General features: G+C 43.4%; 1 protein-coding gene across 2 annotated transcripts; it reads left to right on the plus strand.

Annotated features, from left to right (window-relative positions):
* The first annotated feature begins 897 nt into the window (after positions 1-897).
* pfkfb4a (6-phosphofructo-2-kinase/fructose-2,6-biphosphatase 4a) lies at positions 898-14,083 on the plus strand. Of its 2 annotated transcripts, none has more exons than XM_049022835.1 (14): positions 898-1,054; positions 7,967-8,083; positions 8,195-8,291; positions 8,708-8,774; positions 8,972-9,046; positions 9,139-9,195; positions 9,339-9,460; positions 9,668-9,875; positions 10,220-10,366; positions 10,482-10,586; positions 11,264-11,393; positions 11,503-11,565; positions 11,727-11,791; positions 12,674-14,083. In XM_049022835.1, exons 1-14 carry the CDS (start codon positions 1,006-1,008, stop codon positions 12,731-12,733), a joined length of 1,362 nt encoding a protein of 453 aa, XP_048878792.1. In that variant the 5' UTR covers positions 898-1,005; the 3' UTR covers positions 12,734-14,083. The 2 variants fall into 2 exon arrangements, with proteins under 2 accessions (XP_048878792.1, XP_048878791.1); XM_049022834.1 differs by lacking the exon at positions 898-1,054 and adding an exon at positions 4,533-5,847.
* Positions 14,084-14,330: the final 247 nt, after the last annotated feature.

Consider the following 14,330-nt stretch of genomic DNA (forward strand, 5'->3'; position numbering starts at 1 on the left):
TAATGAGAGTCCTTCCATCACTCAGCAGCTGTCTCATGTGGGCGGGATGAAGAGATGAAGACCTACAGGGAGACAGTAATAACTGGGGCTTTTAAGAGGAATGCAGTAAATCCTGGGGTTAGTGTACAAGAGGCGTATCTTACAGGCTGCAATCCTGCTGATTCTCTCTTGTTTACTTTTCTTAATCACAATGTTTTCCACTTCGGGCCTCCATGCCACAGCCCCCCCCCCCCCCCCCCCCCCCCCCCCGAACCCCTGACCTTTGACCCCCAAATCTGTCTGCATTCTTTCATGGCAGCCGACTAAGACTGAAACTGGCAAGGAAATGGCAGCATTTGTGGAGTCATTACTTTCATTATCATGCACAGAGCTACTACTATGGTTATGTGTATTAAAATAGCTACGACCTTTAAGGGTTACATGCCATTCAGAAGGACTTATTCCTGTAACTCCAGTTCTAAACACATTATGCCAGCAATAGAAATCCGAATTAGCCCTCACTGACGTTTGCTCTATCACAAAGCTCTATTCCATAATTTTATATATACAGCAAAAACCAATAAAAAGTACAGCTGGCATATTAAAACAATTTGATGCCTAAATATTACATTTCGTTAGCGAAATATTATAGTTCAAAAGAAATAAGGAAAATGGCTTTAAAAGTATCGTGAAAACATCATGGAGTATTAGAAATAAAAGAATATCATTTTTGTTAAATGAAAATAAAGGCTGTCACATTTCCTGCGAAGTTTGGCAGGAATATTGATATCCAGTTAATATCTGAGCACCTCGGCAGCAGTATTAATGCTTGCTTCATGTCACCAGGCGCTTAAGTGCGATGACAGTCGACTGAGCGCTTTAAAAAGACACACGGCTGCGGCGCACAGCAGCCTTCCCGCACGCTGCGCTCAGTGCGTCCCCTGCGCCGCCGTGCCTACTAGTCCGCCCCTTATTCATACGGACCACTACGCTGGCGGCGGGCTGCGATCCCGCGACACCCGGACGATGAGGGGCTCCGGCGGTACCAACAGTACACGGAACCTCGACAGAACCGGTGAGGGGCCGCTTGGCATTCGGCTGACATTGCGATCGCTTGTCCTGTAGGCGCGGTAGCCGAGGCGGAGGGCTTGTGCGGAGCTCATCCGAGAAAGCTGGTGCGGGACTGGAGAAGTAAACAAGATCGGTCACGTAGGCACCGCTTTCTGAATCGAGATCCTTTTCTACACTCCCAGACTACATTTACCTCCCTGATGCATGCAATGTCAAGGGGCACGTTTAATAGCTATATCCGTGTGCTTAGATGATTTGGTACGGATCTGCTTCGCTTTGTTTTCCAGTGCATTCAGTATGACTTCGATGCGAGCTGTTATTTCAATAACACAGAAACATCTGTTGAAGAAACGTAGGTCGTGTGGATCAAACGCCAACTCTGCAACTTAAAATACCGCTGCTTCTGTATAGGTGTACGGATAATTAGATATCTGTCATGCCCAGGTTGTTGTAAAATGCTTCTCCCCAGTAGTGTTTTTTGGTTTTACGTGCAGATACAGTAGTGTCGTTGTACTTGCAGCCAGCGCTGATTATCGAATAGTATTTTTGCTTCTGTGTCTGACTGTTAGGGTCCAACTATTTTCCGTGCACGTCTGCATGTAAGCAATGGCTACGATATCCGATGATCAGTTACTCTCACTATACCTACCGATCTATTTATGTAATGTGTTATACTGAAGTGGAACAGGAACATCTCCGCCGAACCTCAGGTTGTCGGATTTGGGATTGATTTAAAGCTGTTGTTTATCATGAATCAAACGCTCGTGCCAGTGATTTCCCCCCCGTTTACGTGTTTGTATACATTATTACAGTAATTGTGTGAAAGAAGTTGCATTGTGTTTCCCGTTTAGAGTGTAGAGTGAAACTAGGCGTCCGATTCACTTAATTTTATCCTTATTATAATTTGTCTGTGATATATGGGAACTGAATAAAAGAACAACAATTCTTCTAAAATATAACTTCACTTTGAAGACCTTATGTCTGTTTTTGGCCTTGGTTCAATAGCGGGCATCAGTTTGTTTCTGTAAGAACAAATTATTACGTTATAGTGATTATTATTCGTTTTAGTTTTCTAGTTAATTGTGGGATTTATCATCCGACGTTTCTGGATGGCTGAGAGCTTTAGCAATGGTGTGACTGACTACCAGAGTTCTGGACAACCAGAATGCTGTTTACAAATCTCTGAAGTAGCTATGAATGAAGTCGTTTTGGTACCAGTGGCAGTGTTTTTGTTTAAATTTTCCTTTTTTTGCATGAAATCCGGGGCCACGATCCAAGACAGTGCAGCCCAGCCCTGCTGTGATGGTATAGCCACTGTTTTGAAGCCCTCCGCTTCTGCATGAGTATTAGTGACACGTGGTGATGACTGGCGCCTTATCTGCCTCTGGTCGCTGGGCGTCTGTTTATAAGTTCTGAGCGGTTCTCGGTGTCATGGAGGTGGGCTACGAAGGAGGTGCAGTTGCTCTTTACAGTCTGGCTTTCTTGGGAAGGTGATGAGATGGGCTGAGATGAATCACATTCAAGTGATGAAATCGCACTGTCGGACCCCAGTGCTGCTCTCGGTGTGTCAGTGTGGTCAACCTTTGTGTGATTGCGATATAAAACTCCCCTTTGCGTTTCCTGCCTTGCATATTGCGTTATTGTAGCCATAGTCTCTACAAACATTTGGTTCCTTTCTTCCTGGGCTGAACCAAGTATTAAATATCTGTTTTAGCATTAGCCATAACGAAGCAATCGGCTTTACGATTGACACTGGGTGGATTTTTTGCCTGCCGAAGATCTCTAGTTTGAAGACACAACGACATCTCTCCCCTATGCACAAATAATGGGTTATATGGGTGGAATAAATTCCTCCCATAATCGCATATCCAGTACATGTTGATTGTGTAACATCTGTTTAAATGTAAAGTTTAAATTTATGAAGGCTTCCTGTTAGGGCTTGCTGGCCTTCTGTTAGCAGAGTGTAAGCTGCATGTGCGATCAGCGTTTCGGCCGGTGTGTCGTCAACAGTCTGTTTACAGGAATTTTAGGAATTAGTTGAGCCTTTGTTTCAGCCAGACTCTCATAACGCCGCTGCCTGTTTGGCTGCCGTTTCAAAATAAGGAAAAGTGGTGTAGAGGTCTATCAGTTGCTTGGTACAGTGTCCTGTGTTAATCAAATAAATGATACACTCTGACTGTTTTTTCCAGCTCTGCACTTTATGTCTTAAGCTTACAGAGCGTAAGCGAGCTGGACTGGGTGGCTTTCTGGGGAGGATTCACATCTGTGGGGCTGAATCTAGTAGATCCTTCCAGAGTGATCTCACAGTAGGGGTGAAGGGTGCAAAAGGAGGCCTTGGAACAAGGATGAAGAAGCAAATCTCATTTCATTGACAAATGCCAGTAAGCAGTGATGTTCAGTTTAAATGTGTGACGAGGTTAAGTCACATGATACAGGACATGAATCGGAGACAATTATGTCTCATTAAGGAATATACAAGGTGTGCAAATTAAGTAGGGCATTTAACTTGTATGAGAATGAAACATTCAAGAAATTTGTTTCAGTTCGCAGTTTCAGGTCTGCTAAGCAGAGGGTGTGAGGCTTCATTTTTTTTGCAAAATCAGCATTTTGCAATACAGTCAAATGCACAAGGAGCATCACATTTATAAAAATAATTCTTTGTGATTTGCATGTACATGATTTACACAAATGGATATTTTCAAAGGAAGTTAAAATTAAGTACAGAGTTTTAGGGTCCAGCCGTTTTAAATTTCCTGGGATTCGATTGGGTTGTTGCTGGTTCTTGGGTGCATTACCTGAACCAGTCTGGCCTTCTGAAATGGGGACTGGCACGAAACAGCCCCCCCTGCAAACCCTGTAGCTCAGGGAAAGGCATTTGTACCTGATACTGACCCAGGTACAAGCCCAGTGAGGCAGGGAAGCTGTGGAGCACTGCAAGGTATGGTTGCTGGAAGACGGGAAAATGCTCATTTGTTTTTAATTTATCTGCAGTTTAGACTTTTTAAAGCGCAGGAAAGGTCTAAGTAGTCACTGGGTTTTTGTAGCCACTAGTGATGTTCTATAGTGTAAACAAATGCATTAAAGCTGTCATTCTAACTGGACTGAGTGTGAGCATATGAAATATTTTAATAAGAAGCAGGGATGTGCGCAGAATATTTATGGGGCAGGTGCCTGAACGGGGTGGGGGGTGGTGGAGGGTGGGGGGTAGCCAACCAGAACATCTTCCAGATTTGTGTGATTGTCGGCTATAGAAAAGGGACACTTTAAGTCATTCATGTTGCTCAGGCACCCCCAATCCCCTCATGCACTTGCCGTATAAGGAAGGTCATTTAGCAATGCAGCTCATTCTCTGCTAGTTTGTTTAAACGGTGTACAATATATTTAGCATTTTGAGTATGGCTTTTTGCTATTTATTTTCAAATACTGTTAGTGCATGCCTGCATTTATATGTAAAATATTTTTCTTGAAGAATAATCAATGTAGCGAAATAGTGCACAGGGCTGGAAGAATAATGCATGGATTTCCAGGAAATTTGTCCAAGACCTTTGGCCTAGATTCTAAAATGAGGTCTTCCTTTGAAGGCGTAAGGACAATGTTTCCGCTCAGAGCTCCTTTACGTGGTGAGAAGCGGTACTGCAGCTGCAGAGGGACAAACAAACCGTTAGTCATTACTGTATAACAGCGGGGCGGCCTGAAGGGTTTTTAAATGATGGACGGATAGAGAGAGTATTTTTGTAATGATTCCTAAAGTGATACCAGCTTTGATTGTTATATATTACGTGAGACATTTCATCGGGACATACACGTTGACGTACAGGATACCTGTGAATATTTTATTAACCTATCTGTTATTTATCCTGTTTTTAAATTATAACGTTGTGGTGGTATACCTTATATAGGCCATCATATCTAAATAGGCCTTCTCTTTAAATGACGGATTGACGAGAAATTATGAAACAATCTGTTAGAATTAGATTGGATTTGGGTACAAGATGAGCGTGATATTACAATTTTTTTATTGTAATAAACGCTCCATTGCACAGATTTAAACTTGCCGATGGCAACGGCGCTAGTTAGGCGCGATGATTATTTGCTGTTACATTACAATGCTGTATTATAGAGCAACATTGATTTATAGATTGGGAAATACGGCCGTATGAACGGCGTGCAGGATAACGTCCACTAACAGGATACTTATAGGTAAAACCGTAAGGGATGTTTACAGGGGGACACTGAGGAAAACCTCCAGTTCAGTCAGCCTCAGTGACTGGCATCTGGGAAACTAGTGGGTCCAGTAATAAACGAAGAACATTGTGTATGAGCACTTCATGAAAGGATGAAAAATGGATTCGTGCTATCATTTTCCGTTATCCTTTGTTATAACACTGCAAGTCCCTAGGTAGCTAACAGATTTTTATCATTCTTAATCGTATGTATGAAACGTTCTGTAGTTAGTGTGTCATATAAATTGCAACAGACTGATGTGGTAATATTTTAACCGCCTTGCGTTGCGGGTGTGATGTAAATCGCTTTGTTTTGAGCATATTTTATACGCATTACGGTAAAGACCGTATTTCCTTGAGGCACCAGCCCCCGCTGCGGTATTCGTGCGAAAAGTGTGTAAAAGGCGGTGCGCGATGGTACCGATGGTACCGTCGACGGCTCGGTCTGCGATGGAAGTCTGCCCGGAGGTCTCCGCGATGCCGTCGCCTCGGCAGCTTACTCAGAACCCGCTCAAGAAAATTTGGATGCCATGCAAAAATGGCCATCCGGAAAGAACTATTTCTCAAAGAAAAGGTTAGTATACCGGCACGACGCGATGGGCTACAATGTTTCTTTCGTATTATTTCGTCGAGATCTAAACAATAATAAGTAATCGCGTTTCGCATTAAATGTCCCATCATATTGTGTGTGACATGGCGACATCCCGAAACCATTTTTACAGTAGGGCATGAAGCGAAAGCGTGGAAGTTGATAAGCTGGGTTACAATAAGATAGCTAATTAGCATGCAGCATATTCCTAATTTTCTCACTGAGTTTGCGAAGAATAGTTCGCCACCCAGCGAAGCCTTGTTTGATGAGCAATGTTAGTTAAGGTATAACCGACGATTTGCAGCCAGGTTAGCTGTTTCTGCACGACTGATCGGCATCCCGTATGGGTCGGCAACAGCCACTCCTCATTTTTTTTACTCAAAAGAAAGTAAATGTGACAGCAGAGTTTCATTTTTAAGTGATATACATTGAAAAGGATTTCATCTGCCGACATACGGTGTCTTAAACGGTGCAGAGGTTAAAGTTCGACACGTTTCCTTAAATATAATTATCTATGCCTGATCGTAATAGTAAAATCATAAAAGTACGTTTAAACCCTGTATTTGCCATGGTCATGAGAATTGAATATGTTTTTGAGTCATTACATTGATTAAAGCCAGTCAGTTTGCTCAAAGCTTTTTTTATTCTTATGTCCGAGTTAGTCAATGAAACACGTGAATTCTCATTGAAAATTAGCTGCCTATTACAGACCCACAAAAACAATGACATGGTGAAGCCCCCTAATCGCAGATGTGACAATACAGTACTCGGACTTCAAATCTCAAGTACCCCGGTTTTTGGACAGTGATTTAGATTGATATACGTACTTTGGTAAAACCATGCACTGCTGATTTGACCTTCTGAGGACCCAGTACTCTGCCAAATTGTTTTCCAAAGCATCTCCGCTGTTCCGATTCTGAAGCTTTCCTGAATGCTATTGTATGGTAACTAACATTTATGGTGAAATAAAACATTCGAGTCCTAAGCTGTTCGACGGGCAAGCTACTTGTTGCAGGACTGCCGAGTTTGCTCAGCTGGCTGGAGTGAAATTTTCAATTTGAGACAAGTTTGCACAAGTATTTGCTTGTATACAACCGCTTTTTTTAACCTTGTAATTAGTTTGTAAGGTTTGCGAACTACCCCAACACTTCTGTTGTAGCTAATATTAGGTTTATAATATAATAATGCAGATATGGCGTAATATTTCTTGCGTAAGAGTGAGAGTCAGAACGCGTGAGTGTCTCGCCAAATGCGTGAGAGTTGGCAGCCCTGGTATTCCTGTTACCAGTACAAAGTTTTATTTCCAGTAGGGGGATTTCATTATACATTTAGTCACAGTTGCAAAATAATGGAATGTATTCAGCCCAATTGTCAGGGGGCAGAATGTCCTTTTTCTGCTTCCTTATCCAGTTTAGCTCCAGAAAGCAGCGTAAGTAAATTGCTAGGGTTCGCTGGTTGTGTTTCTGTGTGTTCTGTGTACAATATCAACTGAATTATGTCCCATTTCTGATGGATCTGCTAGATCGTCATTCTGTAATTTAGATCACTTGGACTCTGATGCACAGCATCGTGTTGATGGATGCAGGGTGCCTTTACCTTCTGAGGTATGAAATGATCTGCTTACCTCCCCAAAACTGAGAACTCTTGTGGAGTCGTCGGTGTCATTTATAGGAAGGTTATGTCACCCCCCCCCACCCCCCAAAAAAAAGTGTGTGCAGGAAATTTGAACACTTAATGTGGTTCTCCATATTTTAAGCATTGTGAGTTGGACAAAACGAAGGGCTTTTGCACACTCTGAAATCAGTTTATTGGTGACATTTTTACCCTGACACAAGCATGGTTGGTATAAATCTAAAAATCTATATTTTGAATATGTTAGATTGATTTTTATTTTTGTTATGGAGGTAATGTCCTTCAGAAGTGTTTAGTGAGTGACTTTTTTAAAGGTTAATCTAAACAGAAGCTGGGTAATTACTAAAATGTAAATGCATTAAAAAAATTCTAATTAAACCGGTCTCAATATTGACTTGATAATGAAAGTAAAGTGTTTGGTAAAGTTGGTGTCGTTGCTGTCTGCCTTAAACCAGATTCTGTTTCTCCGCAGTGTGTATGACCAACTGCCCCACCCTCATTGTTACGGTCGGCCTTCCAGCTCGAGGGAAAACCTACATCTCCAAAAAGCTAACCCGCTACCTGAACTGGATTGGTGTGCCCACCAAAGGTACCGCTTCAGTCTCGACGCCGTAGTTTAAGAAGTTGTGGGATGTGATTTAAAGAATGATATGTGGTCACTGGAACACAGGAAGTATTAATGGTCTGTCTCTCCTTTCAGAGTTCAACGTCGGCCAGTACCGTCGAGAGTGTTTGAAGATTTACAAATCATTTGAGTTCTTTCGGCCGGACAATGAAGAAGGTTTAAGGATAAGGAAGTGAGTGTGGCATTCATGTACATTCCCAGTGGCACATCATGAAAACATGTTGTTACAGATCAGTACTGTTGAGGCTTCAGCAGAAATATGAGCAATCCCTTCTTTTTCATTTGTGGTGAGCTGAACTGCTGCTGGTTAAGCAGAACTGCGGGACGTTTGATGTTCTTAGTTCTTTTTTCTTAATTCCATTTTGATCATTTCATTTCGATAGGTTCCGATGAATAAATTGAGGCAAGTTAGCCTTAAAACACACAGACTATCGCTGTATGTTTTCAGTTTAGAATCGTTTGTCTTTTCGAGTGAGATCCTTTTTGAGGAAACGGTGTGTCCATGAATTCTCTATGCACGATTTCAGTTCTTGCGGAAGATGGCTGGTTTTGCTGGTTTGGCTCACTGTCTTATTGTAACCATGGCAGGCAGTGTGCATCAGCTGCTCTGGAAGATGTCCGCCATTATCTAGGAGTCGAGGGTGGCCAGGTGGCGGTGAGTTGAGGGGGCGTCACATTTTTGATTTTCTGTGATTTGTGTTTACATTGGTGCTCTCGCTTGAGTTGGTGTGTGAGTTTTTATTACATTTTTGGTTAAATGTTAAATATATTTTATACATAAATACATGTTTAAAAAGTATATGAGTGTATTAATTGTAAGGAAAATATTGAGTCATTCTTTAATCAAACCAGGTGTTTGATGCCACCAATACCACAAGGGAACGGAGAGAGACAATTACAAAATTTGCTGAGCAGAATGGCTACAAGGTAGGTTAAGTAGCCTGCAGCGTTCCTGTACAGAGGTGGGGGGTGCAGTTGCTCCGTTGCTAACTTGCAGTTGCTAACTTGCACCTTCTCAGGTGTTCTTCGTGGAGTCTGTGTGTGAGGACCCTGATATCATCGAACAGAACATTGTGGTGAGGATCTCTGCTTTTTTTTTTTTTTTTTTTAAATTGAGGAACATCATAGACAAAGTGACGATTGACCGTGTCATCAGCAGATGTTTGGGGGTTTTTGACCGTGATGCACCTTCGGTTTGTGTCGTCATCCGTTTGAACAGCAAGTGAAGCTGGGCAGTCCGGACTACACCAACTGCAAGACGGAGGAAGCCGTGGAGGATTTTATGATGAGGATCAAGTGCTACGAGAATTCATACCAGACGTTGGACGAGGTTCTGGACAGGTAAGGCCCTGATGTAAAAGGTGGTCAGCGCATCGTTACTACGACCCAGCAAAGTGCCCCATGTGTTTCCATTGGGAACACTGGGTAACCTCTTACCCCCATTCATTTACAGTTTTATCAAACAGCGTCTCTGAGAGCATTTAACAGCTGCATTTGAGGGACTAAAATATGGACGTTTCGTCCACTGACGTACCCTCTGATTCACAGGGAGCTGTCCTACATCAAAATCATAGACGTGGGCCGTCAGTACCTGGTGAACCGGGTGCTGGACCACATCCAGAGCCGTATCGTGTACTATCTGATGAACACTCACATCACTCCACGCTCCATCTACCTGTGTCGCCATGGTGAGAGTGATCTCAACGTCAAAGGCCGTATTGGGGGAGATTCTGGGCTGTCGTCAAGGGGCAAGGAGGTATGTGTGTCTGTGCAGAGTGTTTCTGTCCAACTCTGGAAACAGGCATTTTAGGTGTTGGGTGCTCTATGCAAACACTGCGCGCCACTATGCAATTTGTGTTATTTTTGATTTATGCCACAACACTTAAGGAAAAATGTACTTGAGGATATATGGTGGTGTTTTAAGATCACATTTAAAACATGAACTCTGTTACTGGACAAGCCACCCGTACAGCGCACCGTAATCTGCTACATAGGTGAAGCGCCCTGCATTGTTGTTATATTTATTTATACTTGAAGAACAAAAAAAAATGGTTTTAAAAAATTTGGTTTTATAGCATTGGTTTCGCTCCTTCGGTTCAGTTTGGGAAGCGCCTGAAGCAGTTCCTCCTGGAGCAGAACATCAAGGAGCTGAAGGTGTGGACGAGCCAGATGAAGAGGACCATCCAGACCGCGGAGGCCCTGGGCGCGCCGTACGAGCAGTGGAAGGCGCTGAACGAGATTGACGCGGTGAGACGGCCCCGCTGTCTTCTCTGAGAGCGGAGGGGGAGGGTGCTCACTGGGGGGGTGAAGGGCTGTGTTGTGTAGGAGGCTATATTGATCCCCGTGTGGACTTTGTCCTCAGGGCGTGTGTGAGGAGTTGATGTACGAGGAGATCCAGGAGCACTTCCCGCTGGAATTCGCCCTGAGGGACCAGGACAAGTACCGCTACCGTTACCCCAAGGGGGAGGTGAGCACGGAGGGGCCTGGGTGCGGGTTAGCTGGTTATCTGAGATCATCTGGAGGTGTGTGCCTGGGTCTCCTTAGAAGACTGCTAGTAAAGGATTGTCCAGTAGTCAGCACTTGTAAATGTGTACATCTGTAGTATGGTAGGGAATTTTAATTAAGAAGCACTTCTGATATTAGTAGAGTTTCTGGATTAATCTTGAGCGTCACAGATTAATTCCTGGGGACCATGTATAATTAGTGGTTTATCAATCTTCTATTGACCTTTTAAATTCCTTTTAAAAATTGAATTGCTTCTAAGCCTTTCCTTGTGCTAGTTCAGGTAAGGTAAGGACAAGAATGGCAAGGAGCGGGTTTATTGGTATTGGTTTACTTGCGTTCATGTGTGCCCGTTTTCCGTCATCTTCCATTGCCGAAGACCAGTTCCAATACGCAAAAACAGAAATGTAAAAGTACTGTAAACATGCCCAGATGTCATTCTTGCCCTCCCCAAATTTTCAAGGATGCATCGGTTGCATCCTCGCCAAACAAGACCGGTCCCATGATTCATTGCTGCCCAGGTTTGTTCCTGGGAGCCAAGTTGGCAAGACCGGTCTTGCCAAGACCACAAGTACGGTCTTTTCATTCTTGGTATTAACACCCTTAGTCTCTGCATGTCTGACCCACACCCTGCCCCTGCAGTCGTATGAGGACCTGGTCCAGCGTCTCGAGCCGGTGATCATGGAGCTGGAGAGGCAGGAGAACGTGCTGGTCATCTGTCACCAAGCTGTCATGCGCTGTCTCTTGGCCTACTTCCTGGACAATTCTGCAGGTGCTGCCCCATGTCACTGCGATCCAGACCTGCCCTCCCTCCCCGCTCGGCTAAAGTCTGCTGCTCTTTCACACGTGCTACTTTTACATTTTTTTTCCTTGTCCCGCAGAGAGGCTGCCTTACCTGAAATGTCCGCTGCACACAGTAATGAAGCTCACGCCCGTGGCTTATGGTGAGTCTTGCTGGCTGCTGCAGCTCGGTGAACATTCCGGACTTTTTTGCGGGATGAACCTCATTCCCCTTGCCTTCGTCATAGATGACAAAATGACTGGTGAGAAAGGAGGACGTGGAATGAAAAACAGTAAATGTTGAACTGAAGTGTTGTGTTTTCAGGCTGTAAAGTAGAGTCCATCTTCCTCAATGTGGACGCAGTGAATACCCACAGAGACCGACCAGAGGTAGGTAGTCCGTTGTTTAGAGTGACTGTTGTGGAAGAACTGGATCTTTGTACTAAAAATTCAGTGCTTTGCTTATCACTGATGCCAGACTTCATGAAAGGATGTGTATTGGTTGGTTAACAGGGGTGGATTGACTTATCTGGGGGCTCAAAGCTGACATCAGCATGGTGTTGCTGATTTAAATTGTTCCATTTTTCCTGACTCACTAACTGACACCTGCTGGTCCCTCTGGGGCCCTGACAGGCTTGGAAGTTCGTATTTCATTGAGTCTTGGCAGTTCCTGACCAAAAGCTACAGATGCCATGTTAGGGGATTTGATGGCATTACTTTCACATCATCGAGGACCACTTTCTATGTTGGCTCTTCACTTCCTTTTTTGTCTATCTAAGAAACTTTTTTTTTTTTCTTCTAAGGAGCATCCCATCCACTTTACTGTTTCTTTGACATTGCATTACATCACATTATATAGTCTAAAGAATGACTGTAAAGTAAATAAATTCCTGTAGTGCAATTTTCCATTGGGCTTAGTAAAAGTATCTCTCTAACTGAATTAGTTGAGGCAGGTTTAATCTTTTTAGAGGTCTTTATATATATTTCTACAATCAGACTACAGTGAAAAGATTTCTTTTAATAACACGAGAAGTTTGGAGTTTATGGAATTAGCTGCTGTAGTGCATTGCACCAGCAATCCAAAAGGTGTAGGTTCAAATCCCAGAGAGAACATACACCACTTGTAACCCTTCCTTCTACTGTAAATGGCTTTTGGTAAAAGAATCTGGTAAATGCAATTTTGTTTATTGGCCTCTCAGGGTCTTGATCAAATCCATCACACCTTGTTAGTTACTGTCCACAGCTGAAGACTGCTGTGTTGTTCTCTTCCAGAATGTTCACATACATCGTACCTCAGAAGATGCATTGCAGACGGTCCCACCCCACCTTTGACCTCCTGACATCCTGGCCTGTTTGGATGAAGTCGGACCTTTTTTCTCAGGGACAGAAACACACTTGAACCCTTCTTGCGTCCAGGCGTAGCCCTCGCCTAAGCCCCGAACAGTTGGGGTGATTTTGTATCATCCTCCTCCAGTTGAACTCGGCCGTTGTCTTTCCTGAAGAGGGTCTTGTACACGTAGCTGGGTATTCACAGTGCTGTGTGGTCGGTGTCATTTTGTAGATGCTTTACCGGGACCATCGGTTGACTTTTTTTGAATTTTTACAGTGGTTTCAATTTTAGTGCTTGGAAGCGACGGCCGCAAGTCCAGTGTTTAGTGGGGTGTCTCACAGGAGTGGGGGGCTGTAAATCTGAATTAGCTTTTTTATTGCACCCTCTGCATAAACTAGGCATGTTTGAAAGCAGTGATGTCACTGGGATAAGGAGGGACAGCCCAATTCCCACCTGATGGCTACGGAGACGACGGCAAACACTGACACAGGCAGTCAGATCAGTCTGGAATTGAGATAAAAGATGAACAGAAAGAGTTTCCGGTTTTGTGTGTTGCAAGGGTGATGGACTGCTGGTCCCGGACAACAGGCGATTGGGCGCCGTGCTAATCATCATGAACGTTGGGTGTTTAGTGACTGCGTTCCTACTCAGAGGGGTTATTGGGCTAACTGCTCCCACGTTCAAAACGGTGACAAGTCACTTCCTGTGATTTGTACATGTGGTTTTCTCCAGCGGTGCGAGAGATGTGGAATTTAGCCTTCAGTGTGTCTACAATGCTCAAAAATGAGAAGGAAATGCACGCCTCACTTCTCTATTTTGTCTCGATGTCCTCAGAGGGCAAAGACGTAGCATCCGTGCTGTCAGTGGTGTAGTGGTCTAAAGCCATTTTATTTTTGGGTGAACAGCTCTGCGGCGGTAAGGACATTGGGGTTGCTTTAAATATTATCTAGATTTTGAAGGTGGTCAGCATGTTGATGTTGCATTAATAATTGCATTCAATCTAAAGTCATTATCACTATGTAAGAATACGCCAATATTGTGAATGGGCTAGACACTTCATTTCTTACCGTATTGAGACGAAGGGCCTAACAACTAAACATAATTTGTGGCACTTAAATACCGAGAATGTTAATATCTGTATGGGCACAAATTCTGATGTCGAATTTAATGTCTTTACATAAAACTTGCTATGTCAAATTTAAGCGATGAAATTTTAGAATGATCCAGATTTTTGTACTGGGTTCTTCTCCATTCTTAGCTACTCTACCAGAAAACTTCCTGCAGATTCTTCTTGTATGAGCATTAATTTTTGCTTTGAAAAGTTATGGATTTTAATAAAATACAGTTATAGATTTGGTGTTTAATCATTTTTAAACAGTACTGGTTGGGGTAGATTATGGTGTTAAAATCCTGCACTTCTTTTCAAACCTCTTCTTTTTTAAACAGCCCACTGGTGTGGGAAGCAGTAGATACTCCAAAAGTGCCCCCCCCCCCCCCCCCCAAGCTCTTACTCGGCGCATACTTCCTTGTACAGTGAGACATGCATTGACTACCATGCACTTGAGAGCTCAAAAATAAATATCTCCATCAACTACTCTT

The sequence above is a fragment of the Brienomyrus brachyistius genome, chromosome 8 (assembly GCF_023856365.1).
Source record: "Brienomyrus brachyistius isolate T26 chromosome 8, BBRACH_0.4, whole genome shotgun sequence".
In the NCBI taxonomy this organism is placed as follows: Eukaryota; Metazoa; Chordata; class Actinopteri; order Osteoglossiformes; family Mormyridae; genus Brienomyrus; species Brienomyrus brachyistius.

What these genes read in the sequence shown, in the direction of transcription:
- pfkfb4a (XM_049022834.1), top strand. Translation starts at nt 5,688, where the DNA reads ATGGTACCGATGGTACCGTCGACGGCTCGGTCTGCGATGGAAGTCTGC. An exon ending in GAAGGTTTAAGGATAAGGAA is followed by an intron (nt 8,292 to 8,707) that starts GTGAGTGTGGCA and finishes TAACCATGGCAG; the next exon opens with GCAGTGTGCATCAGCTGCTC. An exon ending in TGTCGTCAAGGGGCAAGGAG is followed by an intron (nt 9,876 to 10,219) that starts GTATGTGTGTCT and finishes CCTTCGGTTCAG; the next exon opens with TTTGGGAAGCGCCTGAAGCA.